This window comes from Drosophila serrata, unplaced genomic scaffold, assembly GCF_035046125.1.
Source record: "Drosophila serrata isolate PLE 108 unplaced genomic scaffold, ASM3504612v1 contig_376, whole genome shotgun sequence".
NCBI lineage: Eukaryota > Metazoa > Arthropoda > Insecta > Diptera > Drosophilidae > Drosophila > Drosophila serrata.
The window spans coordinates 620,518-639,330 of record NW_028257274.1 but is presented as its reverse complement, the minus strand read 5'-3'; the positions used below and the strand labels follow the sequence as shown (position 1 = coordinate 639,330).

General features: G+C 35.3%; 1 protein-coding gene across 4 annotated transcripts in view; it reads left to right on the top strand.

The window, feature by feature from the left end:
* Positions 1 to 802: 802 nt before the first annotated feature.
* Positions 803 to 18,813, top strand: part of Eip93F (Ecdysone-induced protein 93F) — a 71,839-nt gene continuing 53,828 nt past the window's right edge. Inside the window, exon 1 of one of the 4 annotated variants that reach the window (XM_020961559.2) lies at positions 803 to 989. In XM_020961559.2, the coding sequence (XP_020817218.2) occupies positions 896 to 989 (94 nt within the window). In that variant the 5' untranslated portion in view covers positions 803 to 895. Of the gene's footprint in view, positions 990 to 10,098; positions 18,686 to 18,813 lie in introns of those variants that run through there. The other 3 variants (XM_086839490.1, XM_086839491.1, XM_086839492.1) reach the window with 3 other exon arrangements.

The window sequence follows — 18,813 nt, the reverse complement described above, 5'->3', positions numbered from 1 at the left end:
CAGGGGTATAAAAACTAACAAATACCGTTTGTAATTTTTTAATCATATAATTCAGATCTTAACCAGTGAAGTCATATTTATATAATTGTTTTGAATAATATTTCTTATGATACAAATATTTAAAATGCTCTTTTAGTCAGTCAAAATAGTTGAAAAATAAATAAAAAATGATTCTATATATTTAGTCAGCCATCTTAAACCCTTACCTATTTCTTTGTAACTCATTGTATTTTGCAACTAGGAAATATCAAAAACTGGTAGCTTGTCCGAATAGTAAAAGCCCCAACAAATACTTGCACAAAAAAAGAAAAAAACAAAAACCACAAAATGCAACAACATCAGCGGCAACTAGAACTGCAACGAAGGCAAAAACAACAAAATAAACTGGCGGAGGCTTAGCAAGAATGCAACAACAACAATAATAATAACACAAAAAAAAAATGAATCAAGAAAAATAAATAAATTTTCAGCATATGAAATAATAAGACAGAGAAAACAACAACAACAACAACAAAATCTAAAGTGCAACAGGTTTTGTGTGTTTTCGCGATAACCTTGAAACAAAACTCGTTTAATCATTTCGTAGTGTTCGAAAATGCGACAACAACAACAACAACGATAATAATATTATAGCAACAACGATAAATGAAATTTTATATGGCGCATTATAGATTTAATAAATTAACACTCATTTCCATTGGGGGGAAATTTGTTGTTATACGTTTTTGTTCATTTTGCTTTTTTCACCAAGTCAATTTTTTGTAGTCACTTCCAGCTAATTTGTGCTCGTTATATTTTGCAGGTACAGTTGTCGGTTCTACTATATTTTAATTGATATATATATATATATATATATATATATATATAATATATATATTGGTGATATCTGTAAAATATGGCTGAATGCTCATTTGCCAGATGCCTGCAGGAGCGTCGGCTCATCAAAAGGGAACTATTGAAATGGTCCAAGGATATGCTGCACATTGTGGGTGAGTTTTTGTTGAATAATATTAAATAATTTTTAAATATTATAATAATAATATTAATTTGTATTAAAATATTTAATGGAATCGTAAGTTGTTCCTTGTATATTTTAGACAACATAAAACTACCTTTAAATCGTTTAGTATTTTATTCTGTTTAAAACAAAATAACGAAAGCATTAAATAAATTATTCAGTCGTTATTTTGTATGTGATTTTATATAACAAATTAAAATTTTTAATAATTAATTATATTTACTTTTAAGTTTTTTTCTTGAATTTCTTAGTGAACATAAAACAATCTTTAAATCTTTTATTGTGTTTCTAAAAACACAAGGCATTAAATGAATTAGTAAGTGATTATTTTGTAAGTGACTTTTTATACCAAATAATAATTTTGAATGACTTATTAGGTTTACTTTAATAATAGAATAAATTAGGTAAGGACAGGGTATTAAATTGTATTCAAATACTTCATTAAATGATGAGCTTCTTCTTCAATTTCTTGGATAACATAAAACGATCTTTTAATCTTTTACTATAATACTTTGTTTAAAAAACGAAGGCCCTACGTATTAAATGTTCTAATATGCGAAATATTTATAATATATTTGTTTTAAACGCATTTCTAAAAGCTGATTTTAATCAAGAAACTTTTAATAAATGCTGGCAGAATTTCACTCTTATTTTTATTTCCATTTCGAAACCTTTCACATTGCATTCCTTTTTAAGACCTTTTTGCAACCAATTTAAATCCGTTGAAAGCAAAATATTTTTTATGCATTAGGTGCTCTCAACTACCAATACTTCGATATAGTATCTATCTCTATATAAAACCTTATCCTTTTTTTTCTCCACAACCCTTGAACTAAAACTCACTCCATTGTTTATATTAAAATCTCAAATGGGATTTGGTCCTTTGCAAATGGTAAATGAAGTGATCCAAAGTCTGGACTTTGCTTTGGACAGAAATTGACTTTAACCACAGAGAGAAACCTAATCAGTATAGACGCCATATGTCTGAGCGAAGTGTAAAAAAACACCTCGAAAAAATGCGAGTCTGGTCCAGGGAAAATTAACATAAATTTCCAAGCCATTTTTTAGTATTTTTTGTATTTTTGTATTGCGTGTGGTTATCCTGGTGTCAACCTTTTGGTTACATATACATCTACATATATATTTCTTCAGCCTTATCCTTTTGCCTGAAAACACTCATTTCGGTTTTTGAGCACGTTTAGCACCGGGAAAGGGGACCAGGATCAGGACCAGGACCAGGACCCACACCCTCGCCTTAAAATGTTAAATGCCTTTTGTTGCTGTAGAAAGCATGGGTGGGTACATATAAAAGCCGCCTTGCCATGTACAAATATACTGTAAATATATATATATATATATATATATATGAAAGTACGTACTTTTTTTTTTTGCACTGACACACACAAACACATCGTCGTCGTCGTCGTTGTCGCCCTTCGTCCTTGCGTCCCTGTCTCGTGCACTCAATTACTTCCTCAATGCGCTCCATAATGCTTATCGTCCTTGTTTCTAGTTGACATTCCCACACAAACACACACACAGACAGGGGCGAGGTGAGGCGCCGCTTCCAGTGGTTTTCCACCTCCCCACAGAAGGAAAACCCTTAGCACATTTTTCCAGCGACAATTTCTGCTCGGCTCCACGAAGCTGCTCCTGCTGCACGAAGCTGCTGCAGCAAGGCAAAAATGTGAAGGAAGCCAGGATATACAAAAAAAAAAGAAGGAAGGATATACATATATATATATCTATATATATACATATATATATGGTTGTTGGTGTCTGGCTTTTCGGGGAAAGCGCTCTCTCTTTCTCTCTCTCTTTTGGGTTTTCTAACTGCAGTGGGTTAAGGATGGAGTGGGTGGGTTTTCCCTGCAGTTTCGTGTCCCCAAAACAACGAAGTCGTCTGCCGGACATAACGAAGCGCACTTAAGCACACGCACACATGCGCAGCTTTAAGGGGGGAAGGGTATCCTGGATCCTGGAGGTTAGGTGGCGCCACCGAACTATATCCCTACGAAATATATTGCACAATATAAAAATTGCAGACGATGAGTGCCGAATGCGTTTGGCCGCCTCCGTTTGCCGAAAGCCGAAAAGGCAGCAGCAGCAGTTGGAAAAACTACAACAACAGCAATGGTTGTGTGCGTGGGGGGGGGGGAGAAAAACTAGAGGAAAATCCATACGAAGCCGAGCCGAAGGACGAGCCAACGAGGAGCTAGCTAGCTAGCATTTTCCTCGCCTGTTTTTGTGGCCGATTTTCGTCGCCAACGAATTTTCCTGCATTTCTTTTCAACGTATATTTTTTTTTGCCACCCCACCCACCTCCTCCACCCGGAAAAACGATGCTGATCGAAACTGAAGAGGAAGACAAAGACGTCGTGGGGGGGTAGGTGGTTTTTTTTTTGGGTGGCTTTGCCTAGTGTTGATAGGAAATCTCGCCTGTTGCTCTACTCCCTCCCCTTTCTCAACCAATTCACAACCATTTTCCACCCATTCCCACCCACTTTTTCCCCCTCCCCCACACACAAACACACTCATACACACTCATTTCCCCAACCAACTGTTGTTGTTAGACCGGGGCTCATGGCAATGGCTCAATCAGTGAATCAGTGGTGGAGTTTCATTTGATTGTAATGGGAGCCCATCCACTTGTGGATTCAGGTGTGTGTGTGTGTGTGTGTGTGTGTGTGTGTGTATCTGTGTGTGGCTTTGTGTATCTTTTGGGTGGCTAACATCTGTGTGGCAGAACACCGGCATCGGAATAAAGGAGATTACACTAACCAAATTATATAAGCTGCAGAAAAAGGTAATTTTCGATGGGAGGCGGATATGGTGGAAATATGTCTGGGGAATCACAGAACGTTGACTGTGTTCGAAATGATTTTTTATTAGGTGTCTTTATTAGAAGGGAAGATTGTGGGATTTTTTCAATACAAATTAGAAAAGATAGTGAACAGATGGTTTAGGGGTTCCTTAAAGGGGTTCTTTCAGGCAATTAGTTTGATATTATATGAAGGTATTTCATCTGTACATTTTTATACCCTTGCAGGGTATTATAATTTCAGTCAGAAGTTTGCAACGCAGTGAAGGAGGCACCTCCGACCATATAAAGTATATATATTCTTGATCAGGATCAACAGCCGAGTCGATCTAGCCATGTCCGTCTGTCCGTCTGTCCGTCTGTCCGTCTGTCCGTCTGTCCGTTTCTACGCAAACTAGTCTCTCAGTTTTGAAGCTATCTGAATGAAACTTTGTAGGTAGCCTTCTATATACTCTCACTCGTATATATGTCGGAACGGGCCGGATCGGACGACTATATCATATAGCTGCCATAGGAATGATCGGAAAATTTTTACAAAAAAAATTTTAACATTTTCAGTTTTCAATAGAATTGGATCAAATTTGAGATATAGCCATTTTACTATACTCTACAATTTTGTATAAAATTTTATGAAAATCGGACTACTATATCATATAGCTCCCATAGGAACGATCGAGAAATAAATAAAATTAAAAATTATAACTTTTTCAGTTTTCAACAGATTTTCATCAAATTTGAGGTGTAGCCATTTTATATTAGTCTTAAATTTTGTGTCAAATTTCATGAAAATCGGACGACTATATCATATAGGTGCCATACAAACTATTGTTTGATGTAGAAGAAAAATGGAAATCTGTGAATGAAAAGCTGCAAATATAATATGTATAGGTCAATGAAATGAAAGCAGGTATTAGTTCATTGTTTTTTAACACAAATATATATAATTTATATGGTATGGATTCCTAGTCATAGAATTTCTATCTGCAAGGGTATATAAACTTCGGCGTGCCGAAGTTAGCTTCCTTTCTTGTTTAATAGTCAAATATTTCTCCAAAACAGGGCTTTACTTCCTTTAAAATATTAAGAATGTAATGAATGACGTGTACTTAAATGCTTAAGAAAATATTGAAATATAGGTAAAAAGGGTTAAGAATTATAACCTAAACTTAGTAAAGAAGAAACTTACACAAGTTACTATAAGATATAAACTTTTAAAGTCTTTTCTGTACAAATACTTATAATAAATTGTTTAGGTATATTCTTCTTTAGGTGTAAGACTACACTACTACTATTTTTAAATATTTAAAATTTAGTAAACGCATTATGCAAATTGCTCTAACAATTTAAATTAACATTTAGTAATGGAATCCATGGCATTAAGGGAATTAATTGGAAAACGAATACATATGTAGATAGAAGAGTAAGTAAGCTTCTTCCTAATTATCCAAAAATATATCATTGATAAGGTGATATTTTTGGGGGCGAAGGGTAATCACTATCACTACAGCATCACCATAGATGTAAACACTGGGCAGGCCACGCACAGACTGAGGTCGGTGCGAGAACTGTGCCTCTATTTATAGTCCTCGAGAAGAGCAGAGAAAGTGAGAGAGAGTGGGAGAGAGTAAGTGATATCTCTACAGATAGACAAAGAGAGATGGAGAGTAAGGGATCTATAGAGATACACAGAGAGGGATAGAGAGAAAGAGTTATCTCTTGGGATACACACACAGACACACATCTAACGATCGTTTTTAAGGCAGCTATATGATATAGTCATCCGATCTTAGTTAAATTAAAACCGTAAGTATAAAATAATACCAAATTACTTTATTTTAAATTAGATGAAAATATTTTCACAACAAAAAAAGTAATAATATGGTTTTGCAAACATTTTTCGATTTTTTCTATGGCAGCTATATGATATAGACCTTCGATCCGGCCTGTTCGGATTTGTATAATAATAAGAGTATATTAAAGACTAACTACTTACTACATTCAGATAGCTTCAAAACTGGGAAACTAGTTGATACCTTTTGATCCTAATCAAGAATATATGTAAGTCCATATAGATAGCACTCCTTTAAGCTTATAAAAATCCCAAATAAAATTATTTTAAAGTCACACTTTATTGAATACAACATATCCTCCTTAAAGATTTCAACCAGATAAGGCAATCCCACCTGAAGACTGGCAATAAAGAACTCTGGCAAATATTTTCCTAAGCTTATATTTCCTTACGAAAAACTTGCACTGCAGCGGAAAACAAACCCCAGCAGGGATCTAACTTGTTGCATAGTCAGTCGAAGAGAAAGAGAGAAAAAGGGGAATCCCATCTAAAGCTCCACTATCCCCCAAACCCCGAACCCCTCTTATATTTATTTTGTTTGCCTGGAAAACTCTCCTCCACCCCTTAGTGGGGTGTAAACATATTAAAAAGCCAAACTTTTGCTTTGCCTTTATTTACGAAAAAAAAAACAAAAAAATACAACAAAAAAGGACAAAAAAAAATTAAATAAATAGAAGGAAAAAATCTGGAATATATAAAGAAGAGAAAGAGATGCATTATAATGACTAGAAGAGGAGGGGTGGCCGAAAGCAACAAGCTTCACATATATATATATTTTCTTTTTTTCCCATTTTCCGGCAGGCGGAGGAGGAGGAGGATAGAGCGAGTGGAAAGTGTATGTGTATTAAGAAGCAGCAGGTGTTGAGCAATATTGTGGGCCATATCCACACCCCCCTGGCTCAGTGTCTCTCTATGTAGTGGTGGTGGGGTTTCCTCCTCTTACCACCCTTTTTTTTAGCAATTTTCCTAGCCATTTTCTCAGTCCCACCCACATTGCCAAACGCATCTTTCGATTACGCCAACAACAAGCAACAATGCAGTGGAAGAGGCAGGCAGAGAATAGCGTTGCAGGCGCCGCTGTCGGCGTTGGCTTTTCCACCGCCCCACCTCCTCTTCACATTTCCCTCTTCTCGATTTTCCACCCACCGTCTTTGGCTGTAAGAAGGCATTTTTATGCCAGAAGGATGCAACAAGCGACGAGGACAACGTCGCGTCGCCTTCTCTGTGAGTGTGTGTGTGGGGGGGGGGGGGGGGGTGGCCCAATCCTGGCCAGCATTTCATGGACTACGCAATAAGCACTCCACCTACTTTCCAAACAGCAGACGAACTATTTTCCTCCTTTTTATACCCTGTAGGGGGTATGATGATCACAGGGGGATTTTGTAATTGGGGAATTTTATAAGGATTTTGAAAGGGAATTTAAAAAGGATTTTTATTAAAATTATTAACTGAAATTTTGTAAACTAGGAATCATTAAAGATTAAACTAATTATACCTTCAAGCTGGTAATGAAAAGGGTTGTATATTTAGACGAAAATTATATATTTTATAACGAACTTTTGAAAATACGATGAGTTTGATTTATATTTCGGACTAAAATCGAAAAATATCATGTTTAAGGTTAAAAATATCTGTATTATATAAAAAAATAATCCATAGATTTGATTTTTTGATTTTAGTACTGATTTGAAATTAAAGCTTCATTAATAATTTCTATAATAATCTTCATATAAGCCACATTGAAAAACGTGTAAGACAAAAGTATTGATTTACAAATAGATTTTTCTGGTTGCATATCGATACAGTATCGATTTATCGATATTTTTTGTCATACCAAGCTAAGAACATATAAAATGCAGTGTAAGATTGGAATAGGATGCAAAAGAAAACCCACAATCCATAGGAAATTATAATATAATATAAACTATAATACATTCAATAATGTATAATATAATATATAATAAAATATAACTATAGTATATTGAATTTAACTCATATCTGCTCTTTCTCCTTCTTATTTGTTATAATAAACCCTCTTCTTCCTGTACAGGGTATCTCCATCTTCGATACCCTCCCACCATCTCCTAGTTTCTCCCTATATATTTTTTTGCGTTTTGGCTTTGCCTTGCTCTTGTTGAATTTTTTCTGGCGGTTTTTAGGTTACATTTTTACGAGTTTTCTCCACTTCCACTGCCACTTGTTGTTGTTGTTGTTATTGTTGTTGTTGTTGTGGAACGAGGATGACGCTGCAAGCGCCGAAGGAGTCGCCGGGCGGCGCCAACATCGTCCTTCGTTCTTCGTGTGGGCCAGCCAAAATGTCTGTGTGTTTGAGTGTTTGTGTGTGTTGTATGGAAGCGCCACAAGTGGGTAAAACACGGTGCGAGTGAGAGGGCAACACACAGCCAAAAGGGAGATAGCAATAGAGGGGGAAACCTAAAGGGAGACACACCATAGTTTGGTGCATGCATGCCACTGCCACTGCCACTGCCACTTCCACTTCCAATCCACCAGCCGGGTTCAGTTCAGTTCGGTTCGGTTTGGTTTGGTTTTCTGGACTCAGTTCCTGGGTGCACAGAAATTGGAAAATAGATTTTTTGGTTGGTTGCCTTTGGCCGGTTTTCTTTCCTTTTCCTGACCACCCCCCCACACCTCTTTCGTTGTGTTCCCTCATTTTTTTCTGTACTATTTTTTTGTTTTTCTCATTTCTTTGGGTAGCGTTTTTTTCTGGGTGAGAAAAGGGGGGGTGGTGCAAGAGATGCACAAGGAGAAATTTATTGTGATTTATTTATATTTAATTAGGCTAAAATTTTGAGGGAACAACTAAAGGTTGTTAATTATTTTTTTAGAAATTTTAAAGCTTAGAAACAAGGGTTTATCTGAAGAATATTACTCTAAAGAGATTATTTTAAAGGAATTTGTTCTTATTTAATTTGGTAATAATTTTTACGGAAAAATAAAAGATTGTAAAATATTATTGGAGAATATTTTAAGATATGTAGAAAGATTTTATATGGAGAATATTATTAAAAAAGTCTAATTTAAAGTTCTGAGTGTATGTTGTTAAATATTTTTGAACAATTTTTGAAGATAAGTAAAAGGAATTTATCTGAAATAATAATACTATAATGAGCTTCTTCCTGATGTAATTATATACTTCTTCTTCTATTGATTTCAGGTACAAATAAGAAATTAATTTCTAAAGATCTCCTTTAAATTATTCATAAAAAATCCCTTAATTTCACCTCATATTATATTTCTTTCCGTGTGATCCTTGATGCTGGTCAACCGGCTCGCCAGGAAGTCAGGAAGCTTGAGGTGGACTTTGGGTCTCTCCTTTCGCAGCAGGTTGAGGGTTTTTGATTGAGAATTTTGCCTAGGTTCAAGGTATGTCCAACAGGATAATGGAGCCCCATCCCTTCCCCCGCAAAAGCCACCTACAAAGCTGCCCTCGCAAGACGCAGGCCAGAAAACACATTTTTTTCCCCCTCCTGCTGCTGCACTTTCAAGAGAAAAAAAGGAGCGGAAGCACGAAAAAGCACAAAGTTAATGCGAAAGTTGGTGAGAGGGGGGGTGGTGGTGGGGAGGGGTTTTTGGGAAAGTTAGTAAGGGAAAAACTAGGGTTGGGGGGGACGGGGTTGTGTGTGCTAGAGGAGGAGCTATGAGGGCGCCAATATGGCGCTAAGGACATTGGGCAAAATGCACTGTAGGAAAAAAATTGCACATTATATGTACAGGCAAGTGTGTGTGTGTGTGTGTGGGTGTGGAGAAGGCAAAACAGCAAAACACACAAAAACAAAATGGCACAAAAAATAAAAGGAGAAGAAGAGAGAACAAAAAAAAATGTGTAGCTGGATGGGCGTGGGTTTTGGGGTGGTTTTTTAGGGGGCTGAGACTAGGGATAGGGGGGTGATAGGGGGGGAAAATTGGGTGAGCTTCGAGTCTGAGCAGGAGCAGCAGCAGCAGCAGAATTTCCACCAGCTGCGCTGCCGCCTCGTTATTTTGCTGCTGCATTTGATTTTCGTGCTGAAAAAGTTTCGTGTGCTCGAAAAAAGTTTCGTCGCTTCGTTGACGTCGTCGTCATTGAGTCAGCCACCCAACACCCACCCAACACCCACTCTACACCCCCTCCCAGCTGTGTGTGTGTGTGTGTTAGTGCTCGAATGGCATTTGGGTGGCAAAACTTGGGTTTGGGGTCCTTGCAGCAACATTTGGCTGCACTCGGTTGGCTGTTGGATGGCTCCTTCTCGCAGTTTTTGTGGGTGTATCGGGGCATTTTTGTCGAATTTGTTGCTGAGGGAAAACTGCTCCTGCTGCTGCTGCTTGTGGGGGGGGGGGGAGGGAGGGAAAACCAGCGACGTTGCCGTCGTCGTTGGCAGCGACTGCACAACTATTTTCCCGTGCATTTGGCGTCGGCATTCGGTTGGCATTGTGCAACAAGTGAGTTTGGCAGCAGCCACCAGGACGAAAGGACACGATTCGATTACGACAAAATATTTCGGCATTATTTGGAAATTCTACCAACAAAAAACGGAGAACAAGAACAAGTAGAACCCTTCATAAGCCAATCATTTGATTTGATTTGAAGCAACAGTTGGCGCCAAATCGCGTCACAAAAGTGTTGTGTGCTTTTGTGGGCTCGCCTCGTGTCTGTCTCTGTGTTTGTGTGTGTGTGCGTGTGTTTATGTTTTTGTGGAAAATTTAATTAAAGACACTATCCTCCCTGTCGTCGTCGTTGTCGTAGTCATTGTCGTTGTCAAGTGCAACGAGATAATTTATGTGTAGGCGTTTTTAATTAAAGCGATCACACAACCATTTGCATACGGCAAGTCGCCGAAAGGGAGACTAGACCCAGAGACACCAAATGCTGATAAGTGATAAGCGTGGCATATGTCAATCGATGCCGAGTGTGTGTGTTAACGTTTAATTAAATTGAAACTGAATGAAGCAGCGAATTTTCAGTTGTTCATGTTCGAAATGTCGCATTGCCAGCAGGTGAGTTAGTAAGAAAAATAATTAGGGAAAATATAAATTCTAATCTTATGTGGGAAAATTCAAGTAGTTATAAAGCTATTCATTTCAGAAGTTAAAGAATATAATTTATAACTTTTTAAAGTTTAAGTTAGCAAATTGTTACACTAATAAACGGCATCAAAAATATTTTTGTGGGAGATTAATGTAAAAATTTTTAAGTAAAATTAAGAGACCTATTTATAAAGGTATAAAGGTATTTATTATATATAAAGAAAAAAGAAAAAATTAACAGGATCAATATATTAATTGTAAATTCATAGGCAGGATATATGGTAAAATAAAGTGTGAACTAGGAGATTTCTAAAATTAAAAGCAATCATAAAGATCAAAAACACAAACTAAATAAAAAAAAAACGAAGTCGAAGACGAAACGAAGTTCATACGCTTTTAAAGTTAACAATAAAATTAAAGAATCAAATAGAAAATCTATCATAAATAAGCTCAAGATATTCGGTTTCTTTGAAACGATATTTATCAATATTTTAATATGACAATATTTTTCCAAAATCCAAAAATTCAAAACCTCATAACTAAGCCAAAAATTCATTAATTTCAATTCCGAAAACGTTTTTATGTTAGTTTTTATTAGGTTAACAAATCTGCATACTCAATTTAAAATTTTAAAAAATTAAAATTTTTGACAATTTTAACTATGTAACCTCTTATAAAATTTAAAAAAATATTTGACATTTTTTTTCTGCCAAAATTATGCTAGATCAACTCAGCTATTAATGCTGATCAAGAATATATATGATTTATAGAGTCGGAAATAACTCCTTCATATTTTTTCAAGTTTCTGACTTTAATAAAAATACCTTACAGGGATATAAACACGAAAAACAAAATTCCTATATCTATTTAAACTTATTGGTATTAATATAAATTAGTTAATGTAAATATATGTCTCTTTATCATTAGTTTCTGCAAGTTGAAGAAAGGGTAATCTAATTAAAGAGTTGACTTTAAATTCCAGAGTGAAATAGAATAAAGAAAATGAAGTAAAATTCCAACTTTCCCATACAAAATTTCCTAACTCAAAAGCAACTCTAAAGAAAACCAATATTTTCCCCTCTAAACGGTATAGTTTTCCTATAATTCATTTAGTAAGCTTTTGTAAGCAATTTATACCAAAACTTACATGCCAAAATAACAATTTTCGAGCAACTAAACCAAGGGCAATAGTTTTCACCTACGAAAAATTCCTGTCAACACATATGCAAATCTATTAATTCTCTCAAAAAGTTTTCGTTGAAAACTTACAGACCATAAAAGCCATTTATGTAGCAATTTGCACAACAAACGACAGCCAACGAAAAATCCAGGAAACTTGTAAAACTATTAAAGCACCCGAAAAGAAAAACAAACCTTCGAGAGAGAGAGAGGTGTTGGGGGAAAACTTGCACAACTCGGCTCGTTGACAGATTGTGGAGAAACACTTGGCAGAAAACACTTGTAAAATATGCACAATACCCCCGAAAAAATGGAAGAAAACAACTTCAAGACAAGGTGTAGCAGGAATTTTAAAGACACCGTGAAAAAAAGAATAAGAATTTGAATTTATTGAGGGATTTACATTTTTAGTTTGTACTCGGGAAATAATTAAAGTTATTAAGTTAGGATTCAGAAATACTCAAAAGAAAGCAGGTAAAGTAATAAGAAACATAACTTTTTGTATTACAAATAATAACATAAATATAAATGAAAGGATTTTATACAAGGAATGATATTATTTACTATTTAATCTATATTAAACTAAGCAAATTTCACACTTAAACTGCACAAATTCGATTACATGCATTAAAAACTCCTGTAGTATATTTTATTCATTACTTTCTGGCAATTCCTTTTTTTTCTGCATGCTTCTATACAAATTTTTGCACGAAAACTCCTCTGAAAAATACCCCACGAAAAGAAAAGAAAAAAGAAAACCCCCAAAAATCACAGACAAAACCATGTATTCTCGGATGGCAAAAGTCAAAAAGGAGCAGCAAATGGCGAGGAAGCGGAAAATGCTTCTACGACACTGATGACGACGTGGCGCAGACGTTTGTGTTTGACTTTGTAACATCGTTACACAACAACAAACTAGCGCACTTGTTGCATAAGTTACACACACATACACACACACACCCACACACAGGCACAACAAGTGGCAGCATCAACACAACGCACAAAAGTATGCAAAGAAAGCACTTCACACGTTCTAACAACGCAGTCGCCGCAGGGGTTTTGTTTTCGGGGAATGGGAACTTTTCACTGGCTCGTGTATATATTTTGGAGGGGGGTGTGGGTGGGGAGTTTTCCGGCTGCTGTGCCACTCGCGGCACTTTCGGCGATTTTCGTCGAATCCCTCGCGTTGGAAACATATACGTTCTGTGTAGAGAAGTGGGAGAAGGTGGAGAAGTAGATGGCTTTTCCTTGCCGGCTTTTCCACCAAAAAACACGCGAAGCAACAGTTGTCATCTGTCGACAACTTGTTGTGTTTTGGTTTCGGCTCTCATACTCCATTTCTGTGTTCCGCCAAGCAGGTGTCAACAGGTAACCCGGGGAGATAAGTATTGGTTAATGTTGATATATATTTAAGTATAGATTATAAGAGATGAAATACAAATGACATATAGATGTCAATTAAGTATAATCTCTTATAATCTTTATGGTATGGTTAATGTATAATTTTGTGGAATAAATATTTTATGAAATTACATATAACATAAAGACATAAAGATGACCATTTCAATTTCATCTGCTATAATCTTTATGGTATGGTTAAGGTATATATTTATTGAAAAAAATAATATAAGAGATGACATATAAATGACTTACAAATGACATATAGATGACAATCAAATTTAATTGAAAAAATGGATATAATTTCATCAAATTAACTTTTAAAAGGTACAGAAGAATTTAGTTTAAATAAAATACGAAGAAAGTCTCAAAAACCTACTTATAAATACAGTTATTTCTTGTTTTTAAAAAGACAATTTCATTTTAATGCAATCTGTAGAAATCTCCTGAAATCCTAAGCTGACAATTTAAAGAACTTTGCTCGATTTATGCCCTTAGCTATATAGTAAGCCCTACAAAAATACCTACACGAAAATGATTTTACTTTTATCAACCCCAAAAAAATTACCCTCTTTTTGTTTTTATCTCCCAAAAAAAAAAAAGGAATATGACAACCTCCAGACCAAAAGCAATTTTTTTTCCACCTACTTCCCTCTCTCATGACAAAAAAAAAATGTACAGAGAGAGTCTAGGATTTTTCTTGCTTGTGGCACTTGTGGCGCTTTCAGCTCCTTTGGTGGCAATTGCTTTTGTGCGGACACTACAAACTGTACTTCCGTTTTATCTGCTGCGTCTTTGTCTGCAACACAAAAAAAAAGAAAAAAGAAAATGGCGGGGGAATGGTTACTGAGACGACATCTAATCGATAAATATTCAGCACATTGCTTGTAAAAATACATTGAAAATGCATTAGACTTTGGCTCAATGGCATGCATTTTAATAGCAGCTTCCACGTATTCGTATTCCTATTCGTATTATTTCCCGATATTTGTTCACTCTATTCACCCCCCATTTTATTCTTTCTCTCTCTTTTTTTGTTGGTTTAATTAAGCTAAACTCTGGGACAGCTCTAATGTGGAAATCGTGTGCCATAAATTTTCAGAATAAATACGAATACTACAAAATGACAAGCCAGCCAAGTGCACAATTTCTAAGCGTATTTCTCAAGGTTGACAAGGCTAAAATAATGCTGGAGAAATCCAGTTAACTTTTTGTATGTTTTTTTTTTTTTCAATCAAAACGCTGCAAGTCAAATGCCATTTGCCGGCCACTAATCAAAAACGTAACGAAATTGCCAACATAAACACGCTTAAAGAATGAATGAGAATCGAGAATTGAGAACCGAGAATCGAGACAAGTTCGCCTTGAGGTTTAAGCCAAAATGGCGTTGCAACGGTAAAAGGCGACCGACGGGTTAAAACGGCAGGAGAGAGAGGGGGAGGGGGTTAAGTCACTGACGTCTGTTCATTATATGGCTAAAACGGCAACAACTTGTTGTGCGACATTTTATGCGGAAGCAAAAAAAAAAAAAAAAATAACAAAGTCAAGAAAATAACTAAACTTCAACTTGAAGGCCCACGTTGCGTATACGTGATATGTCGCATTTAATACGTTAACATTTCTCGATTTTGGCAGATTAAAAAACCAAAACAAAAGCAAACTTTCTAAAAGTTTTTTAAATGATTAACTCATATAGTTTATAACAAATTTATTTCAATGATATTTATACTTGATATATAAATAATTCACATTGAAATGTTAAAGAAATCAACAGATTTTGATTTTAATTCAAGGGGAATTTAAAAAAAAAATAAAGCATTTCAATGATTATTCCAGCTAATTATGTTTCATAATTATATATAAACAGTAAGTAAAGTAAGGAATTTTTATGTGTATGATTACTAATGAATTTGATAATAATATTGTGAAATATTTCAAACTAAACCTTACTCAGAAACGGAACCTTGCTCCTCCCTCCATCTGTTGTTTTATTGTTATCTGGTGAACTTTCGTCAGAATTTTCGATTTTGATCGAAGGCAATTGGAATCAATAAGCAACAAAAGAGCAACACTCCCCCCCTCCCCTCCCTCTTTGTGTCTGATTCACTCGCTCCAATTGCACTCACTTGCATTTGTTGCAATGCAATGGCTGATAACCGATAATCGTTGTTGCAACAAATTGCCTTAGTAAAATCTAAGAAATTTCCTATATATATATAAATTCATATAGAAGATTGTCGGACATACCCATAAATAAAGTTAAACAAAAATCCCAGTGTAATTGATTAAAAAAAAAGTATTGTAATCAGCTTAAGGCTCTGGCAATATTGCAAAAAATACGCATTATATTTTCGTTTATATATAGAAACCGATTCGATTCAAGATGTTGTAAATGTGAACAAAATATATATATTATTATGTGTCCCAATAACTTTGGTGTGGCAACAAAAAATGAGTTGTGTTAGCGATTGTTGGCGAAATGTAAACAAAAGCCAAATGATAAGCGAGTTCTGGTTGATCAAAAAGGTTTTATTTAACTAACTAATACTATAAAGTAATTAGGTTTATCTTTCTACTGTAGTTTCTCGTGATTAAGAACGGGTTGGTAATGGTTTATTGTTAATATTTTTATAGAAAGAATCACGCATTCTATACACTAAATTTTAGGGATACTTTTAAGGCCTGCAGCTAGTCAATAAATAAAAAAGCATATAAAAGAACATCCCTAAATAAAACAACTATATAAAGATAAATATATATATTAAAATCTGAGTTTAATATTATTTTTCTAAATAAATAATATTTATATTGCATATATTCATTATAGAAGCATTGTAATAAAAGTGTCTCTAACTTTAAGTTTGCTCAACTTACAATTATTTTATTTGTTATTGATGAGGTCCATGACTAATTTTTTATTTCTGTGCATTATTATTTAAAATTAAAATAAAATTCTTTTAAAATTAATTAAAATAAACTTAACTAAACAAAATTAACTGATAATTTCAACATTTCTTGATATCTTTTCAATATTTAATGACAAATAATGTTAATTTATAGAAACTCAAGCTAAGCTACAGGTGTGTCTTTAATATTTGATTCATTTCTGATGTTGTTTTTCATAATTCGAGCTAAATTAATAGTTCTAAAAGGTGATATCCATCTTTATTTTTAATAATTTCCTAAATATATATCATCTCGATCTAAAGTGGCATAAAAAACCTTTCAGAAACTTTAGAAAAGTCAATGTGCTTTCGGTTTGCAGCATTCATTGGCAACGCACATGACTTTGCAACTGTTGCGCTCTCGTTGTTGTCACTGCACTTACTATTATTATTGTTGTTGTTATTACTGCTTTGTTGTAGTCACTGTAGGGTTCTCTCCCTCTCTCACACACTCTCTCTGCATCTGTCACTCTCTTTGCACTTTATGAGATAATACCTTGAACGTGCGTCAGGTCGTTGTCGTTTTACAACTGAACTACAATTGCGAGATATATATCTTCCTTAATTCATTGTGAGATTTTAAGCTAACAAAGCTAAAATGAAATGAAAAGTGTAAGGCGAAGAATTTTCCGGAAAAGTGCGCAGTTCTAAGAGTTACTGATCTTTACTCACACATTATCACTCAGTTTGAAATTAGTCATCTTGCAAACAGGAGAAAAAAAACATGGCATGTTCCACCATTTTGGACAATCTAACTGCGCACTTAGAAAGAGAAACCCAAAAAAAGACAAGACGAAAAAAAACCGAAACGAAAGTACAAAAAAGAGAGCAGAAAAGAGAGCAAAGAAGAGATTCCAGAGGCTTATCAGTACCAAACTGAAAACTTACAAAAAAAGGAAAACTAAAACTAAGACAAAGCCCAAGCAAAGTTCATAAAAACAACGAAAAAATAAAGCACAAAAAATATAAGAAATCATTAAGACTCATTTACATGCCACACTTACTTACACACACACTCCACTCAAAGAGCAAGAGCGCAATGTTCTTGAGTGCAACCCAATGCTCGAGTGTTTCGCAGGGAAACCCACCACAGGAGAGCGAAGGAGAGAGAGACAGAGAGAGAGAGGAGAAGCCTCACTCTGTCGCTGCTTTTGTTAATGAGCAGGAAATGCAGTTTCTCAAGCCGAATTGGTGAGTTTAATGCGTTTTGAGTGAGTGTTGGTCATGTCTTTATTTATTTATATTTATTTATTCCAAAAAAATGCTTTTTATTAATTTTGGGTTTATAAGGAATTTAGAGCTTGAAATTCATATTATATTTATTTTTTATAAGTAAATATTTGAATAAGTATATATTTTATATTATATTATTTATGTTTAAAACTTTTGAATTTTCCCCAAAATAACAACTAATTTCTGAGCCAATTTTTTGCCGCTCTTTGAGTGTGTTCTTCTCTCATTTTTTTTACACCCCTCCCTAAAAAAAACCCCACCAAAAAAAAGGCAGCTAATTGCTGTGACGGCGACAGCGCAGCGGCAGAAATGCATTTTTTTTTTTTTAGCCCTAAGTTAGTGTGCGTGCGACAAAAAGCAAAAAATGTGTGGTGAATAAAGGCTGAGATGTTCTAGTGTGTGTGTGTTGGCATTGTTCTAGCAGGGTCTTTAGGTTGAGTGACTTATTATATTTTGTGTATTATTTTTTAATTCCTGTCAAGAAAGGTGGGTTTTTAATAATTCCCAAACTCAATGTTTTTAATATCTTATCCTTATTCTTAGACCTTCCAAAAAGTCCTTGATTTTGCCTTTAATTGAAGTGGAATTTTCGGCAGCTTTTCGCGCAGCTTGAGCAATTTTTTTTATCAACGCGCGCTGCTGCAACTGCATTTGCAATGCACTCGCACTCGCATTCGCTCTCTCTCTCTCTCTCTCCTCTCCGCTCTCTTTCCCCACCACTCTCGCTCTCTGGCAAGCCCCGCTCTACTCCTAAAGTTCTCGAGTCTGCGCTGTGTGAAAATAACTCAAATTTCGACTCTCCTTGGCTATTAGCGCTCGTTTCTCTCAGAATTCTAGTTTTTTGCAATATGCAGTTTTTCGCGCGACGCCGACGTCACTTCGGTGCTGTTGTGTCTTCGTGTTGTTGTGATATAATTTCGCAGTCGGCTTCGGCAGTCGCATAAACACAACGCATCCGATATGCAACGGAACGCATTTTCGGACGCGGCCCGAGTCGTTCCGAGGTGTAGCGTCCGCCGATCGCGTATATCAATCGTAAAGCATTAAGCGCATCGCCCATTTACACGCAGTCGGCCATTTGGAGAAAATCCATACCGAAATTATAGTCAAAAATTGTTAACAAATAAAACGATAGCGATAGAACGACAATTGCCGAAAAGTCGTCTATCGATATTATTCGATAATTAAATATACTCGGATCGCTGCAAAACCAAAATCAAGTGGCCTAAACAGAATAATTGTTATATATAGAATATGAACTGGAAATAACTGAAGAATATTCATATCACTTAATGTATCCCCAACATGAAGTGCTTAAGTTAATAAAATGAATTTAAAAGTTTAACTA